Source organism: Aplidium turbinatum, chromosome 15 (genome assembly GCF_918807975.1).
Source record: "Aplidium turbinatum chromosome 15, kaAplTurb1.1, whole genome shotgun sequence".
In the NCBI taxonomy this organism is placed as follows: domain Eukaryota; kingdom Metazoa; phylum Chordata; class Ascidiacea; order Aplousobranchia; family Polyclinidae; genus Aplidium; species Aplidium turbinatum.
In genome coordinates, this window is record NC_137486.1 from 5,701,225 (window position 1) to 5,720,750 (window position 19,526).

The 19,526-nt window shown below is 37.1% G+C and overlaps 1 protein-coding gene across 1 annotated transcript in view; it reads right to left on the reverse strand.

The window, feature by feature from the left end:
- The window catches only part of LOC145784559 (condensin-2 complex subunit G2-like), a 30,223-nt gene extending 12,543 nt beyond the window's left edge, over window positions 1-17,680 (reverse strand). The window contains exons 1-17 of the mRNA XM_082596402.1: window positions 17,513-17,680; window positions 15,933-16,046; window positions 11,162-11,282; window positions 10,737-10,900; window positions 10,377-10,505; window positions 9,874-9,972; window positions 7,566-7,868; window positions 6,926-7,091; window positions 6,495-6,634; window positions 5,935-6,087; window positions 3,950-4,072; window positions 3,705-3,804; window positions 3,277-3,359; window positions 2,562-2,676; window positions 1,972-2,152; window positions 869-1,073; window positions 268-492 (exon numbers count right to left, since the gene is read on the reverse strand). Coding sequence (XP_082452528.1) covers window positions 268-492; window positions 869-1,073; window positions 1,972-2,152; window positions 2,562-2,676; window positions 3,277-3,359; window positions 3,705-3,804; window positions 3,950-4,072; window positions 5,935-6,087; window positions 6,495-6,634; window positions 6,926-7,091; window positions 7,566-7,868; window positions 9,874-9,972; window positions 10,377-10,505; window positions 10,737-10,900; window positions 11,162-11,282; window positions 15,933-16,046; window positions 17,513-17,680 — 2,589 coding nt within the window. The remainder of the gene's footprint in view (window positions 1-267; window positions 493-868; window positions 1,074-1,971; window positions 2,153-2,561; window positions 2,677-3,276; window positions 3,360-3,704; window positions 3,805-3,949; window positions 4,073-5,934; window positions 6,088-6,494; window positions 6,635-6,925; window positions 7,092-7,565; window positions 7,869-9,873; window positions 9,973-10,376; window positions 10,506-10,736; window positions 10,901-11,161; window positions 11,283-15,932; window positions 16,047-17,512) is intronic.
- Between the last annotated feature and the right edge of the window lie 1,846 nt (window positions 17,681-19,526).

The following is a 19,526-nucleotide window of genomic DNA, read 5'->3' on the forward strand; positions in this document are numbered from 1 at the left end:
AATTCTTGTTACATGTAGCAGGTTAGCAACCAGCCACTTATTGTCTGGGAGCGTGATTTTTCACATGACTGTATAGTGCATATAGCATAAAAAATAGTTAATTTATTTTTAAATGAATAAACAAATGCCTCAAAAAATTGTTTTCAGCTATTTTTACGTGATAAACCCCATTTTTGCCCATAAACACTAGGGCGGGTTGGGTTTTATTAAAAAAAAACGTTTTTTTTTACAATCCTGGTCAAAACACATAGTGTTATTTCAACTTACAAAGCAAACTTGCAGGCATTGCAATATTTCCTCCAGAAGCTCAGTGTTCTTCTCGTCAGAAATGACGGAGCTCCATTCCTCATCAGCACCAATCAAACATGACGTGTACTTGAGAGCCTGGGAAACTCTGGGCTCGGGCTTGGCCACAGTAAACTGAACAGTTTTGGCTTGTTGCTTCTTACGTTTGCTGGCTGCGCTTCTCACAGACCTTCGTTTCGCGGGCACCTGGAACATCAAGTTTTGGGATCAAAAACTTGGTCATTTTTTCTACAGGATCAAGTTGACTATGCGGTGAGCAAAAATGCGGCTATAACCGTGCTTCAGACAACAATTCAACAACTACAAACTGTTTTTAAAACGCCTCTCATAAGTTCTCAATATGGGTGCTTAACTGCTTATATAAGAAAAGTCGCCATCACAACAAGAGACAGTACTTTTATAAAAATCAGCCATTTTGTTTTCTAAGAAAGATTTAACGTGTGGTGTGTCAGGGCGGTCTTTACGCTTCTCTCTAACATGTTTGGAAAGTTTTTGATGAAAAGCGAAATTAAAAACTTGCATAAGCATTAAAAACGGATTCTACATCATCACCAGCTACTACCTCGTCTATCGGTATTTCTTGGTCGGTAGGCGTATCAGAAGTGACGTTGTCTTGGCTGTCAATCACTCCGGCCGTTAGCCAATCATTGATCAGCTGTAGGACTTTGTTGCTCCACCTCCATTTGAGAGCACATTGGATGAGCATGCTGTAATAAGGTCGGGCCGCCTCTTCGGGTAATGACTTCAATTTTGGTATAACATTTTTGCTAAAAAAGTTATATACTTAATTAAACTACAGTAGTGACAAGCCTGATCAGATGCTAACCAGAGGATAACATGATGTATGGACGAAAACGATCGCAATTTTAGTTTACTTTTGTATATATATTCTGTTAAATGCCGAGTCGTTGCTTGGTTTTAACTAGGGATTTTAAGTCATGGGGATGCGAAGCTACATCCGTTTTTGACTTATCCGCAACACAAGAAGGGTTGCGTTTTTTCAGATTTAAAAAATATTGTGTATGTTTGTGGGTTATACTGTACAGTATAAGAGTGAAGTTGGTTTTAAGGTAACTTAATTTTTGTTGAAAGCAAGCTAGCAGCGAGACGTTGTAATGTCTGTAGTTTTGAAAAAGTTATCTCATTATCTAACTTGTAGTAACAAGTCTGATACAGAAAGAACGATACGATGCAAAAATTGCAAAAACAATGCACAAACAGCAGAGCCAGTGATGAAAACAAGAGTAACAAGTCTTGATCAGAACAGTTAGAACTACAGCACTACCCATGCCAAAGCAATACAGGAGCAAGATTATTAATGAAATAACTTAAACCGAAACGTTTGTGTCTGGTCAAGCAAAACTTAGTTTGCAGCTTTTGCATTATCTTTCTGGAATTCACAATGAATTGAATCTTTGCCACCAAGTGTTAAATTAATCGCTGAATCAGCAAAACTACCTTCTGTCTGGCCTTAGTTTGATGTCACATTTAAAGATCAGCTCATCCGGGTTCAATTCCTAGTCGGTTCTATACACCGACATTAACAACTTACTTTTTTGGAAATAAGTCTTATATTTACAAACACTGCTTAATCTCGGGTGCGCTGAAAACCAAGGGAACAAATGAAGTTGGAGGAAATAACAAAATGCCCTCCGGGTAAACTACCTGAAGACCGGCATGCTGGCTGGATGAAGACACGATGAAAGGTGCAAGAGAACATTCAAGGAGCGCTCATCGTAGTACTTCCGGAAACAAACGTGCGTGGTCCTAGGGAGCTGGATCATGATGCGCTTGGTCAACTCTCGTACACTGTTCGGTCCATCGCCGCTCTCACGGCCGGAGTGGTCTGAACAAAATGTCAGGTAGAAATCAGTTTTAAAAAAAATCTAATGTTAAGTTTAAAAACAAAAGATTTAGAAAGCAAAGCTGAAATTTGTTGCTAGATTGACATCAAAATGTTAATCTCGGATATCAACAAAGGTATCCATACAAATGGCACAACCTTTTGTATTTTTTTAAAATGGTGTTTTAAAAGTGGTGCTTTATGGAATAGTTGTTTTTGTATTGTTTGTTGCAGCTGGCACAACAATTTCATGATTTCACTTTTTGCATATCATCCGTTAAATAAAGATCACTTCTAAAGACGTCTAATTAATTTCAACAGCACTAACATGTGGAAAACTGTTTAAAATAACCACAGCAATGCAAACCAAATTACAACATAAAATGATGTATAAAAAACAATCCGTATTCACCAACTGACGCAGATTTCATCTTCTTGCTGAATTCCATCCACAAAATACAAATCGTATCCATAAGTCCAGCAATCAGGCCGCTGTCTTCAGCGACGCTTGAAGTGGAGTCCGACGGCTGGGAACGATGGTTCGATTTAATCAAAATATAACATAATTTCATAAATCTTTTAAATTGCTTTGTTTATTGCGGTACCGTTCCAACAACAGCATTGTACCAGCCGAATGAACACATCATAACCCGGCTTATTCTCACTGCTTTACACAAGATCACAATGACTGCCGGTTGTTAGCTCTTTAGTAACTAATAGTAAGGTTCGGTAATTGATCGAAGCAAACCTTTTTAAAAGTAATACAAGAACAAGTCCACCACTGTACCGGAGAGCGACTGTTACCAATACGACCTGATGACGATGATAACCTATGGAGGAAACACTAGAACATTAAGATCTTTATCAACCGTACTAGGTGCCAATGCCTTAATGGGAGGTGAAAGTGGAAAGACACAGTCGCAGACAGTATCATCGTGCCATATTGTTGCAATGCCTTTTTGATGCCAACGTGGTGCAAGGAAAAACAAAGCTCATTGCCTGGAATCTCTTAAGGTGTGGCCGATGAAATTTGTGTTAAACCAACCTCGTAAACGAAGAAATCACTAATGGTCACAGCAGAGAGTTTTATTGACTATTAGAAATACAAATGCTCACGTAGAACTTACCGTATCATTCTCTTCTTGATGCTCTTCAAGACTTTTCGATACTTGATTGAAAACGAACACGCTGATCAAATAGATAAATTCCCCTGAAATACCGTCAGTCTTTTATAATGATGGTATCATGAAATTAAAAACCACGACAAAGTATAATATTGCATTTTAAGAAAAGAAGCGTGAAGTCATAGGCTACTCTATTTTGTTTTGCAGTGGATTGTTCACATTAGATGTTTTGTATTTTGGTCTGTATTCCAAAGCTCAGCCTGCATTCCATGGATATGGGTAGCGGAGGGTAGGGACTACGAAGATTCATCAACATGCCGCTGCACACATATGATATAAGCTATTCGATCGACAATGAAATTGCTACTTTCTGACAAGAGCCAGCATTCATATTCAACAAATATGATAACATGTAGCATAGTAGGGAGTACCTGCTTCCATTGCTGTCAACTGATCTTTGGCATAGAGATAGAATTTCCGAGCGGCAGCAGCGTTTCGCTTGTAAAAGTTTATGCAGCGTTCTATCCACGTCTATATTGAAATTTACAACAAAAAATAGTAGCTTCAGTGAAAACCAGCTTTATCTGAGCTATTGTCTCCAACGGAGGACCACTTAGCAAGTTCAGTTTGGTCAAGTTCACTTAGCAACTGACCAGTAAGCACAGAGGACACTTACTTGAGTTGACTGACCGGATGGGAGGAACGACCCGGATAGCAGCTTGACCAATCTCTTGGTTCCACTCGGATTCTCGACCTCCAGCTGAGGAAGGATGCTCTCAACAGGACACACATCCCAATACTGCAAGAAAGATAATGCTCATAATGCAACAACGTAGTTTGAGGTGCATCAACAATAACATATATATAATAAATAAACGATATCAAGGTAGATGGACTGTGCCCGCTTTGGGAAAAAAAGCTTTCAGAGATGACCGTTGTGGTGCGGACGTTTTTGAAAATTTCGTTTCAGTTTGTTTAGATAAATTGTAGGGACCATTTAGGTAAGCTGACTTTTCAAACTGTATTACATTGAAGCTACCTTGCGAAATATTCTAAACCAGGGGTCACTAACCTTTTTTGCATGCGGGCCAATTTGGCACTAAGGAGAGCTGGGGCAGGCCGCACTAATAAAATTTTAGGTAAATTGACTCTTATCCTAGAAAAGAACCCATTTCGTACCCAGTATCCAGCGTTACACGTTGTTAATATTTATCTTAGAATACCGCAGCAACAAAATTAGTCAAACAACACTACTGCCAGGCCAAGCTCCTTTAACAACACTTTTGACTTTTTTAACATTGCCTAATAAACGAGGCCCCTTGTTTTGCGCACTTACATCGAGGCGAGTGGTTTCATCAAAATATTCATCGCCAAGCAAGATTGGTGTTATCACTTTGCTTCACAAAAAATATCTTACAATTAACAGTTTCAGTAAACAAGGAAATGTTTGACACATCGCAATACAGGCAACAATAATGACCTGCAAACATATCAGCGAAAAATAGGCTCCAATAACAGGGAGAAAGACATCAGGCATCATGAAACAAACGCTTGTCAAAATCACCGAAAAAACATTTCTATCGTAACTTATGAACAGTGTTCCCTCTAAAAAAGCAATGAGTTGGTTTTTCATCCTTCTCGTGAGAGTCTATAAAACCATCTTTCTTTGATTATTAGACAACTGTCACTTGCGGTGCTTAGGCCTACCAGCATGGTAAGAATTGTTGATTAACAACATTTTGCAATACTGAGCTAAATATTTTCATAATACAACCAGAAAAAGTCTTTAAATATATATGTAATATTTTGCCAATACATTATAAATTGAGTTGGCACACCGACCTATTTTGCCAATAAAAACTTGCATAAAGGTAACACTGCTCGTGAAACACAATAACTGTGAAACGCACACTAGTGTTTACATGACATCTACAAACTTAAAATAAGCAATCCTATGCTCACAGACCTTTTCGAAGTTCGAAAACAGACGTTTCAATCAAGCACTGGGACAGTGTGGCTGGACATCGCATTGGAATAACTTTAAGTGACCCCCACCTAGAACTACAACCTGATTGGTCGGTCGGTGGAATCGTATGCAAAGCAAAAATATGCTTTCTGGAAAGTATTTTTTGCCTTTGCGCTCTCTAACTTCTAAACAAAGTATTTTTGGTTATACTTGTACGCTGATGCCTTACGCGGGTCACAATTAACAGCGTGGAGGGCCGCAAGCGGCCCGCGGGCCGCCAGTTGGTGACCCCTGTTCTAAGCAGTAGAAGGTCGAATATGGCTTGGGCTTGATGAGCATGTGCGTCGACCTTACACCGAAGACGGTGACTCGTTCGAAAGAAATAAGCTAATTAACTCCAGTCGGAGCTTACTGCCATGCTGCTTCAAAACAAAGACGCCGGATAGGTGTCTTGGAGATTTTGACTGAGGTGGTGAAAGAGGTGTTGTAAAAGCAAATGATAAAGATAACATCTAAACATCAACAGCTCCCATTTGAAAGCTGTGGTTGATACCACGGACAAAGTCGCACATTCACTTCAATGTAACAAAGTTCAAACAATGATTCCTCAAACTAAATAAAAGCAGCGTCGAAAAGACCATTCCAAAGCATGTTTCCGAATTAGCTGCGACGATGAGTCGTGAATCGGTTTGTACCTGGATTGTTGCAGTTTGCTTAACTGCAAGCAGCACGTTGCACACTTCAATGCGAACTTTTTCGCTACAGTCATGAATGCATTGACCAATCAACGGCAAGAGTTTCTTAAGCAATGGATGACTGCATGGATTTCCGAGCAAAATAATGGTTCCCTGAAAAAAATGAGCAAACAGTCACCGCAGGGATATCTAGACACTAGCATCAAGATATCCCTGGGTCACCGCAACAACGTGGTTCAATTTCGTTTTTCAGCAACTGTTTATTGGGTGTAAAAGTAGGGCAGTAATGTCACAAGTTTAAGGATGATGTCATATGGTAAAGTTGATGTCATATGGTAAAGATGACGTCAGTTGACGATGATGTCAGATGATAAACATGATGTGATCACCATCAGATCATGATCAACTGAAGATGTCAGCTAAGTTCCAGGAAAAATAAAAGACAATAGGCTATTCAACCAGTGGAATTTCGTCATATGATAATTGATTTTAGGTTGCAACACTGCAACAGGGTATGGCAGCGGAAGCAAAACAAAAAATAGAGAACCAAGCTGGCCTACCTTAAATACGGAAGCTCTGACCGCAATTGATGATGAATCGAAGGCCATGTTTGTAAATAAGTTCCGAGTCTGCACTGCTATCACTTGAGCAGGTATCACATCCCAAAAGAGGTTGAGGACCTTACACAGCCCAAGAATAGCTAAAAAATGTGATTGTTTTAAAAATGTGAATTATTATAAAAAACAACACTGCATTGAACGTTGAACAAGAAACATCACCAGTACTGGATGATAACATGAATTGAAGACCAAAACTGGCAACAAGCAGATATCTACCATGATACAAGCAGACATTTATCTATTACTTTCACCATGAATAAAAATACACATAATTATGTAACATAAAAAAAAAATTAACAATACCGGTAGTGATTTTTGTAAAACTAGATTATTGGTTAGATCATCTTAATGTTATTAAATGGTATACGTACCAATGCTTCTTATCTGGGGCACTGAGTCCATCACCAAGTCATCAATGGCAGTGAACTGGCGCTGTAGAAGGGCATCTCTCTCCTCGCCATTTAAGTCAGGGCTCATCAGAGGGAATGTATCGAAGAACAGAGATGCAGCATTGGCCCGAACTAGTGCATTGCTCGCCTGTGGTTGATCATTGTTTCATTTCACATATCAACAAATTCCAGATAGTAAATCAATCGTTTTGTACATTGCAGACGTTGAATCAATGTAAAAAATGGTTGCTTTGCTGTCTGGATTTATAATCGATTTTATTGTTTTTATGCTTTCTGTTATTTAGAGCAAACTGAAAGCGAAACATTTCAAAAAGCAAATATCATTCAATCAAGGGCAACTAAAAAGCATGAAGATTGGAGAAATACCTTTCCTGACTGTGGATAACTAAATTACAAAATTTATTACGAAGTTAGGTATACCGTTAGATTAGTGTTCATGTAAAATAATACACATTACAGGAAAAAAACGCAAAAAATTCCAAAAATTCCTTTGTAATTATTTTTACTTTCACTGACAAATTAAAAAACATCATTAAATTTCAGTCAGCTTTCATATCAATGCAAATACTGCTTGTAATTGTCTTCACCAACTGAATCCTACCTTCAGAGACCTCCATATGATGGGATTGTAACACCTTGTGAGCATATGGCGAACTTGCAATGAGCCGCTGTGACAAGTTATTGAAGATATCAAACATTGAAGCACATGGAACAAGTCCTTATCCCGCGTGGTGTGGATCGCTCTGAACATGGATTCCTGGATGCAAGTATCTTCCAGTTTTTCTTTGGTCTCTTCGTCAGCAAGCGTCCATGCCATGTAATAGACATCGCCATATTCCTTGGAGAATTTACGATGTGCTAAAATGTTGCCCATGATCACCGGATGAACTGCTTTCATTAAACTCTGTAAAGAAAAGTTTAGCTGCACTTTAATATCATCTATACATAACTGCATATACAGGGTCCCACAGATAAATTAGGGCTTCAGCTTTTTTTTCGTAATTTTCCGATTTTAAGGATGAAAAGGGTAAAATTATTATTTTAACTTTATCAGTGTAATCCTTATAATCTATTTAACATAATTATTCAATATAATAGCCCTTTGCTTCGATAGTTTTAGATATTCTTTGGCAAAACCGTGAACACCTCCTCTTCACTTCATCGGTATCGAGATTCTAGAATGCTCTTCGAATGGCTCCCTTAAGAGAGTTAAGGTTAGGGTGTGGAAATGAGCTAGACTGTCTTTAAATCACGCTGAATAGCCAATAGTCGCAAACGTTCAGATCTGGAGAGCCACTCGGCCAAATGTCTTTTGGGACAAACATGGGAAAATTCTCCTTCAGATAAATCTGGACTATGGTAGCATCGTAGTTTCTACGAATCCAGGGCAACAAAATATCATTTAGAATTTTAGAATCTTCACTCTTCAGATACTCCGTTGTGTTGATTCTAAGTTCAGCTTTGATGAAATGAGGAGGCATTACGTTGCCATCACTTGCCACGGCTGCAAAAGCCATCACAAAACAGCATGAATTGTGAACACAACAGGCATGAACTAGTGTGTTCTGACGATTTGTAATCTTGTCCACAATTAACTTTTTCTCATCGACAACAATACGAACATTAGGTTTACACCCCAAGTTAAAGTTTACACCCCAAATACCACCAGATGGGACCCCAGGCATTTTGAATTTCAAAAATGGTGAAAAAATGAAACACCCTAACGAACATGTACTCCTTTGTTCTTGAGAAGCTTTGGACAATTAGACATCTTTCAACCCTGATTGATCTTGAGCGGGCAGTGAGGATGTTGGGACATGGTTTCTCATAAGACTTCATCGCAAGGTGTTCATTGACTGCTCTACTGAAGGTTTTGTGACTGACATGGCTTCATTTGGTCAGTTTGTCATTAACTGTGTTGGGTCTGCCTTTGTTGACCTTTTTAGCCCCACCAGAAAAGTTTTGTTCGCTTTTGATCCTTTTGAGGGCTGTGAAGGTTTCTTTCAACTTTTCCCTCGGCATCAAACTTGGCCACAACTCGATGAACTGTCGTCTTTGAGTAGCCAGTCCTCTTAATAATCTCTGAAGGAGTGCTCCCAGCACATCTCCCTTCGCATATGGTTATCCGTTTTGTTAATGCTGCCAATCTGCCATGCTTAAAGAAGTTTGTCTAAATATTACTATACTATCTTTTAGAATACCTTTAAAAATTATCTGCAGAAAGTTTCTATTAGAGAAACAAAGAAGAAAATTAAGCGAAAATGAGCTGCAGCTGCAGCATCCTGTATATCAAATGCAGTTACTAAAGTATTCACTAAAAACTTTATCAGGCTGATTCACCTTATTGGGGTCATCACTCATCAGAAGGTTCTTATTGAAAAAGATTCTATTTAAATAAGAACCTTCTCATGATTCCAATAAGGGTGACACACTGACACAGCCTGAAAATATTTTCAGTGATTAGCAACTGCATTTGATGTAATTCACTCTGCTTGGCATTGAGCACTTGTTGTAGTTTTTATTACTTAGGCCTATATGACATAAATGTATGTGGTTTCAATCTCAGTACTAACTAAAATCCATTAAACCTCGTTTATTAGTTCACTGCTGACATTCTTGAATGTCCCGCTTACAAGACACCAACAAGGAATGCACGATTGCACGGCATAGCAGCACTGGACAAATTTACACTCACGTAGCTTTGCATCAACTACTCTGAAATCTGAACAAGTAAACAATTCTGTCTCAGACGAAAGACGAGACAGAGAAGGGCTTCGAGAAGGGGTTTTGTAATGACGAAAATATGGAATAGCCTAGGCAATAGGCATTCAAGAAGCACAAGGCTGTCACATTTCGGAAACAGAATACACAATAATTTGTGATTTAAAGTTAGAATTAATTTTACTCACCACATCTAGCAATAATGTATTAGACAAAAACTTTTGTCCTTTTCTTGATTTCAAAAACACAGGATGCAAATATGCTGATATTAATAACTGTCGTAATTCCTGAAAAATAAAGATATGACATAAGGCCCTATCATTTGCTTTTTTTTATTTACACTATCAGCACACTTGCTAGCAGTAAATTTATCATATTTGAATAAACAAACTATCGTACTGAAGAATGAAGGTAACATAATATATCATGGTAATATGTTACTCTGGCTGCTCAAACACTACCTGACCTGAAGAGGTTACTGATGTAGCCTACTCCATAACATAGAAAAAACAGTTAAAGCCATTTAAGACCAACGTCTTACAGGAGAGTGAAAACGACTAAAAGTTGAGCTTTTTACAAAGCAGGCTTTAATCTTTATTTGCCTAAAAATAATATGTTTTGTCATGATAGGTTGGGTAGCTGACATTATAGCTTACAGTTAGAATAAAGCAAACCAATAGATAATATATACCTGTATATTTTCCATTGTAATTGAGTTACTTGTAATTTCTGTTGGAAGTGTAGCTTGAGGAAAAAAGTTGAAAAGTGCCTTTTGTAGCTGACATAGTTCCTTTAAAATATTTGTTGATGAAGCCTTGTCCTGTGAATGAATGTATAATAGTAAAAACTTGAAACTAAGCAAACAAACTTGCACAGAAATAACAAATTAAAGAAAAGTACTTGCTCAAAGTATTCTACTGGAAATGCCAAACTTTAAAAGTACAGTACAGTCGGTACATACAGTACATAAATGAAATCTACTCCAGCGTTGAACAAAATGTCAGTAGAATTTTCTTATTTGTTATAAACTGTCTGTTAGTGTCAAACATACTTCAGTTGTCAACCCAGTCCCGAGCATTTCACTCAACATATAGATCAAAGCATTGAGACAAATATTGTCTTTATTAGCAAGGTCTTTGGACCACCACTCAACACATAGCTTGCAAACTGCTGATGCCAAGTCTGCAGCAGTGGAAGTGAAGCTCAAAAGTGCTCCTGAAAAATAAAACGTAGAGTTTTCCAATGAAAACAAGGAAGTTAATTTCACAATAGAATTAGTTAAAAAAAAAATCCAAATCATGTAACAATTATAATGAAAAGAAATGCATGACAGTAGAGACTATTTTTCTTTTAAATAAATAGCCTATTACAAATCTGCATTTTGTAAATTTCTTTTTTCCAGCACATATTTTTAAATGTTACGTCTTAAAATCTTTGTACAAAACTATGCCTCATGACATTATATCACTGTCTTACCATGCAGTATCAACACCACACCAAGCAATCCCTCCGAAATGTATGCTTCTTCAAATTGTATAGCAGCAGTACATAAAAAAGTTATGTTTTTTAAAACTTCTGTAGTTTGAGCAAGGTCGTCCTGGGAAAAACATCAAGTTATCAGCCATGCAGATGATGACATCAATTACACAAGCACAATGCACATATTTCCCACATATATACACTAACAATACAAACCTTTCGGTTACACAAACCTCAGAATACATATATATAGAGTTGCAAATATCAAAACATTAAGCTGTTGCAAATGAAATGCAGTACACTAATAGCCTATACAACATGTAATTTAATCCAAATTTTTAGTGAAGTAATATGAATATAAGAAATAACTCAATAATGGGATGTCGATTGAAGATTTTCATTCCTACTAAACAAGAACGTGTTCACAAACCAATTGCTTGCAAGCTGTTTCAGTAAAAACTGAGGGGACTCATTTGGAACAACTTGACTATATAAAAATACCGTACTTGTGAGTTTTATTACTTAAGAAATATAGTTCAAAGTGACGATGAATATGACGCCACCAATTGATCAAAGTATTGTTCAGTCAGCATTTTCCAGTATTGAAGAGTTTGAAGAATTGACATAGCCTACTGGGTCATTCCACATCAAATCACCCAAAAAAAATGAAATTTTTAACACCACCATCTCCAATTTTCCTCAAATTTGGTTTGTGTGTGAGTTCTGGGTAAAAAAGCATGAATTTCAAATTTTATCAAAATCCGGCCAGTGGTTTTGGAGATATGGGCCTGTGAAATTTCGTATTTTGGGGGAAAATTGGGGTACCCGGCTTATTTCAAAATGCCATTTCTCAGCAACCACTGGGTGTATTTTAATGAAATTGGTGTCATTTTGCAGGAAATTGGTCAAGGATTTCATTTCTGTGGTTAATTTTCAAAAATAAGCATGTTTGGGGGTAATGACCTTTTGACCTTTGCTTTGACCTTGATTTTGACCCTGTGGATCACGTGATACAAAAAACTTGTCTACATGAAAAATATTCTTTGGCACTATCTCTATAACATATGAAAAAATGGGAGAGGTAATATTTCTATTTTAGCCATAGTTTTCACTCAAAGTTTGCATGTCTCATGATTTTTCAACAAATTTTTTTAAAATCACCTTCAAAAATAGTATTATGGTATGTACAAATGGAACGATATGCACATTGCATCATCAGAAAGAATGGGTCCAAAATGATGATGAGGGGTGTTTGTTTTTTTTGTAAAATAAGCTTATAACATTGGGAAATGATGGCAAATGGGGGAAGGGGTAAAATATCTCAAATTCTGATGATGTAATACATAAACGCTCCCAATTAATACTGCATAAAAATGAGTTAAATGACACAGTTTAGTCAAGACACAACAGACAAAATGTTAGGTTCTGAAAGTTTTCCATAGACAGCAATCACTGAGCTGACCAGTTTTTACACAACCTGTGAAGTTTAATTGTATCGTTTTTGGAAATAGTGTAACGACATCTACCAGATGCAATCATGGAAGGAGTTTCAATGATACAAACAATGTTATTAATATCGATCCAGCATTTATCAGCAGAGGTAGGCCAGTAGAAGATTCTGGCTGGACCATGAGGATGCATAAAGTTTACATGATAGTCTCCAAACTCATCAGAAATGTCTTTCACCAAACCTATCCACGGTTCATAATCATATACAGTATACAGCAGTCAGCACACATATGTCTGTTTTGCGATGTTGATAGGTTCATTCAATGCTTCAAGTGCAAGGTCTTCATCTCACTGACACTATTTCAGGCAGATTTTTTTGAGCACTGAGTTTGTACGCGAATAACTTTGTTTCAGAAATCGGAACAAATCTATGGAATTTTAGTGTTTCTTTTATTGTCTTTGCCAACGAGAATCTTTTTTTCAATTTTTCTTTGCAAGCTTCAAAATCCGGTCAGGCTTGACATTGAAAAATTGAATTCCTTGTATGTTGGGCCCTACTAGACCTACTAATTAAGCGATTAGTTTTTGTCAATTATTGCTATTGTTACATTCACGCAACGTCAAACAACGTTGATTCGCCGTTAAAGGAGCAAAAGTGTCCAGCCGCGCTGTTTGTCTCCACTCTGCTACTGGTAGCCCAGTGCTTTAAATCAAGTAAATTGCGCAAACTTGTGAGGAAGTTCATTTGCGGCAAAAGTCTGACAGCAATTTCCACTGCTTTTACATCGTTTTAACATCGCCAGATGTTAAATCGGTGTAAAAACTGTAGCATTGTTCTTCAAAGGAGTAATTTTTCTCCCAAACAACGTTATCAATTAACTCTGCTGCCAAAATGCTCTAAATTTGTCGTCTCAATCATCACAGTTGCGTTTGTTACGTCACTGATATTAAACTCGCAAGTTTCGTCCCGCAACCCGCATATACCAATCACAAAAAATATGCTGAACTGAATTACCAGGACCAGACGTTGTTGCGTACCAATTATATTTATTACTTATTTCCAAATCGTGTTAGAGGAGACATAGACTTAAATGTAAAACTAGGCTAGCCCAACAACCTAGCAAAATCGCCCTTTTGTAAAACGCACAAAATAACCTTAATGACGTGACAGTATGTGTTCGCCCGCCGAGCTATTTTGAAAACTCGGCGCCTATGGATAACGATATACCTTATCAGACTGACCATGCTATAACAGTATGGCGAAATCAATTTCTCATATTAAAAATGAAGCTGGTACACTGTTGTTGCAAGAGCAGCAAGAATTATTCTACAATATAAGGTTTAAGCTAACCGGATTTTATGAAAATTTCACAGATATCGTCCTCTTTGAATGAAAACTATGGCTAAACAAAAATATTACCTCTCCCATTTTTTCATATGTTATAGAGATGGTATCAAGGAATATTTTTCATGTAGACAAGTTTTTTGTATCACGTGATCCACAGGGTCAAAATCAAGGTCAAAGCAAAGGTCAAAAGGTCATTACCCCTAAACATCCTTATTTTTGAAAATTAACCACAGAAATGAAATCCTTGACCAATTTCCTGCAAAATGACACCAATTTCATTAAAATACACCCAGTGGTTGCTGAGAAATGGCATTTTGAAATAAGCCGGGTACCCCAATTTTCCCCCAAAATACGAAATTTCACAGGGCCATATCTCCAAAACCACTGGCCGGATTTTGATAAAATTTAAAATTTATGCGTTTTTGCCCAAAACCTAACCACAAACCAAATTTGATGTAAATCGGTGATGGTGGTGTTAACAGCACTGGGTGAATTGAGCTGGAATGACCCTACTGTGTAAGTACTCAGGGTTTGAAGTTAATCGGAATGGCCCGTTTCGGTGAGTCCGTTTCGGTGAGTCCGATCCCTTAACGGGGGATTTTTTTTTTTTTTTAAATTATTGGGTACCGTAGCCTAATTATCATTGCCGTTTTAGGGTTAAGGGTTAGAGGTTAGGAACTCACCGAATAGTAGCAGACCCGAAGTTAATAGTAGAAAAGCAGTGACCATTTTGCTATTTGACACTAAAAGAGTATCAATACAGTACTTTCAAAACATGAAAGCTGCCAACATGATAATAAAAGGTTATTGAGCAATGAATGTTTTCTAATATAGAAAATACAATTTGGGTAGAAAGGTAACTTTTTCAAACTGTAAACAAACATAACTTAGCAACAACACTACATTTAACATTATATATAAAAACAAAAGCGAACATTTTCGCTAGTCATACAGGCGACAGCCCTTTTCGAGCATATGACAAGCCGAAAACGTTTGGTTATTGTTTGTTTTTTGTGTACCGTAATGTTAAATGTAGTGTTGTTGCTGAGTTACGTCTGTTTATAATATAGAAAACTCAACAAAAGTCTCCAAGTTAAGATAATGAGGTTTATTTTTCACAAATTATCATTGTTTAGTAAGTTTGTAAAACCACTTCATAAAAGATTTTTGAACGCTCAACAATACATAACCTTTCAGAATTATCTAACAGCTATTCAACCTAAAAAAAAGCAGTTGAATTGGATATTTTGTAGGTTCTGGTCACAGCGGTAAACCATAATCTCTTCGTGGGAAAATTGTAACATAAGATTCCCAAATCCGTTTGTCTGCATGCAATGACCGAACAAGAAACACGCCTTTGAAACGTCTATTCAAATTGTATTTCTGTAAAATTAGCTCGCGGCTACCGAAAACGAGGGGGTGCAACGCCGTACACCACTAAAAACTGTCACTACAGAACAGATTAATTGGATAAAAGACGGAACTTTTGTCCAGCTAGCAAGCACTAAGCCAACAGTTAAATGTGCGGCCAACTTTCAAGCAACCATTTCACGAATGAATCAGAAAAATTTGTGATAACTCAAAGGCACGTCAGCAGTTAGTGTGACGCAATAAAAAGACATTGTCACGCAATTCAAAACAGGTGTTCTGTTCAAAGCTGGTAATCCTATGTTTCCTGTTTAAACAGGTTTCAAACTGAAACAGGCCTAAACAGGTTTAAACAGGTTTGACACAAGTCTTATGAACGATGTGCAATTTTGGCACATTTTCTAGCAACTTCCATGACGTAATATTCAGTAGACTTGAACGGTTTTTATATGACGTTTGATTAGGTGAACAATTGTCTGGAACAGGTTCAAAGCAGCAAATGGCACTGTCAAATAACATTTTGTCGTTGATATTTCCAACAACCATGCCAGTAATTCTGTAATGCATACCACAATTTTAACATTTTAATGACTACCAGTATACCTTATTCAAATTCTCATTCTCTTGAGCAATACAAGATGCAAAGTCATGCAAAGCTTCGGTACAAATTTTACCAACATTTTCCCATAGATTGTCAGTTTTTGAATGATCAAGTTCCTGCAATAAGAATCAAAAAATGCTAATGCTATTATAATACATACTATAGTTTATGCTTTTGTAGCTTTTTTAAATGACGTGATGTATAAAAATTATTTTTAATATGAGAACCGGAAATATATATGTGAACGCTACAACCAAATAAATAAAGACGTTTATACCTGCTTTATAATTATAGACTATGAAAAGGCCTTTGACCGAGTTAAACACGAAAAATTGATGCAATGTTTGGCTGATATAGGTTCAAATGGACAAGATCTGCGACTGATAGCTAATCTATATTGGACGCAAAAGGCATATATTCAGATGGAAGATGGTTTATCTGGTGCAATGGACATAAAACGTGGAATTCGCCAGAGATGTATACTATCTCCATGTCTATTCAACCTGTATACTGAAATGATCCTCAGACAGATTATTGGAATGGAGGGTATCAGCATAGGAGGTATGGATATATCCAACCTATGGTATGCAGACGATATATATACTGTTTTGTTGACGGAATCAGCAGAAGCTCACCAAACAATAATAGAAAAAGTGAACAATATTGGAAAGGAATATAACATGAAAATCAACACAAACAAGATGAAAAGGATGATTATTACATGAAAAGAAAATGTATTTACCAAGTTTAAATATTACTATTGACAGAATGCTGGTGGAGCAAGTCAAAAGCTTTACCTATCTGGGACACACAATAACTGAAAATAGCAGATGCGATACGGAAATATTGAGATGAATAGAAATAGCAAGAAACAACTTTGTAAAAATGAAAGACATTAACAACACACAAACTTAACATCAACACTCGAAAACGAATTATGAAATGTTATATATGGACTACGTTACTTTACAATGCAGAAACATAGACACTACACTATCATCACAAATGGTTTTAAAAACGACTTGAGGCATTTGGCATTTAAAATGTGGATTTATAGAAGAATGCTTAAAATTACATGGAAGGATAAAATCACAAACAAAGATGTACTATCTAAAATACAAACCAACATGGAATTCTACAAACAATTACATCAAGAAAATTGAAATATTTTGGCCACATGATTTGCAATAATTCTATTCAAAGACAACCACTAAAAGGAAAAATGAATAGCAAACGAAATAGAGGCAGACCACCAAGAATTTGGACTAATAATATTGAAAACTGGTTAGGACTTAATTACAAAACTGCAGTAGAAAAATCTCACTACAAAGAAACTTGGCACCTCATTGCCTCCAACCCTCGATGAAAGGAAGGAACTTAATGATGATGAGGATAAAAAGCATAAACACATACAACCTACCTGCATATGAGGTTTGGCAGAACAAAACAATGCTTGAGATTTTGCAAATATATACAAATAGCAAGGAAACAAAAATAAAGTCAATATGATATATTATATATATATAAGTCACAAACTTAACGTTTTTGAAATCAACACAAATTGTGTTATAGCCTAGCTTACTTGCAAAATTTCTGATAAATGGCGAACCAACTTATTACTCTTTATCTTCTGTTTCCTGTCAGTATTGACAAGATACTCATCATGACCAATTTTCAAAGAAGAGAAGAACTTTTGAAACTCTTTAGATCCAGCTTGTGATGAAGAAAGTAATTGAAGTCGTGGACGCATTATTACTATTCAGACTGTAAAGCAAAATTACTAAGCTTTGTTCCAAAGCTTATTTCAAAAGTAAACAATTAAAATCAACCAGCCAAAATTACTCATAAAAGCACTGCTAAATTAGGAGCTGGTATACAAGTTCCCCCCCCCCCCCCCTTTGATAACTCATGACAAAGAGGAATTGACTAAAACATGTGGATTGAAGTGTGTGAACAGTAAAGCAAAAGTAAAGTAGTTTCACCCTATATCACTAGCGTAGCCAGGAATTTTGAAAAGGAGGGGTTTTGACGACCCAGCGGCGGGGGGTCTGGGGGCCCTCTCCCAGAAAATTTTGAAAAATTACTTTGAATTTGGTGCATTCTGAGAGCATTTTTAACAAAAATGTGGGTATGAATATTCCTGAAAAATGGTGCTGTCCGGTGGCACAGAAAAAGGATAAGATCATGTTTTTTTTTCGGCATTTTTTGGAAATAAAGCTAAGTCTCTATGTTTTGCTGTTGCTAATTCCTGACTGAAATGTTTGAATGTTTGGTATTGGCAAAACTCGCACAGTTTTTAATGCAGTTTTGTTTAAAATTAGGCAATTTTTTTTTAGACTGAAAGCATCATTCTCAATATTGTGACGTCACACGCGTGCCAAAGAGGGGTTGCGACCCCCAAAACCCCCCCTTGGCTACGCCACTGCCCTATATGTTTGGTGGAGACCTGTCTTTGTCATGAGTTACCTGTCTTTCTCATGACTTGTATACTAGCTCCCTAAATTATACCTGTCTGTAGGTTAAGCGCCTGACTTTGCACACAAAGTATTTTTATTTTCAATTAAGAACTGAATTATTTCTACTTTTCTCAAAGCACAACGTTTGATGCAGGAATCTCCTACTGTTCAACAACATTCGTGAAACTCCGGAAGGCCCTTTTCGGTGAGTCCGATCTTTTTTCGGGAGATTTTTTCAATTTTTTTTTTTAAGTTATCGGGTATCGTAGCCTAATTATTATTGCCGTTTTAGGGTTAGAGGTTAGGAACTCACAGAATCGGGCTCACCGAATAGTAGCAGACCCGTGAAACGTCACTGAAACTTTTTTTACAGGATGCTATGATTGATTGATTTTACAGGATGCTACATCTTATCTACCTGCACCATTCACACAGTAAAGTTTCTCTCTCAGTCTCAGACATGTGGTAAACATTAGGGGACTGTGAGGCATGAAACAGCTTAATCCTTTTCGGGATTTTGCTCTATTTCGATTCGGTACCGGTACCACAAACGTAAGTTGAAGAACCCATCAGAAGCTCCAACTGTAGCATGTAGGCAAGGTCTACCAATTCACCCTTTGGTGACTAGTTTGTATAATCTTTATATTTTCCCAAACCAAAATTGACATCGATGTAGTGTTTGCATTCAGTTAAAAAATTTCAAAGTGCAGTTAACAATGCAGCAGAGTAAGCAGATTGAAGGTAAAGGGACATTGGGACAATGCAACAAACATCCTTATTCCTTATTATCAACGATGTCAACATCTACGAAAAAAAATCCCCTACCAAATTCCAACATTCTCCCGCCAATGACAGAGCTGCCACAACAACATTACCAATACATTTTTTAATTTATCTCCAGCGAAGTTGCATGTTTCGACTGTGCTGGACCGCAGTGTAGGCCTACTGTACATGCAGGTAAACCTGGCCATTGATATGTGGGTGTCTTTTGTGCAGTCACAAACGCTCAAAATGCAAAAATTACTGGGCTTTGTCTTTGTGTCAACTTTGAGAGAGAGTGAGAAAAACTTTCATTTCGTCTGTTGCGAAAACCGGTGCGAAAATAGCACGGTACAATTACAAACAATACGAATAACAGTA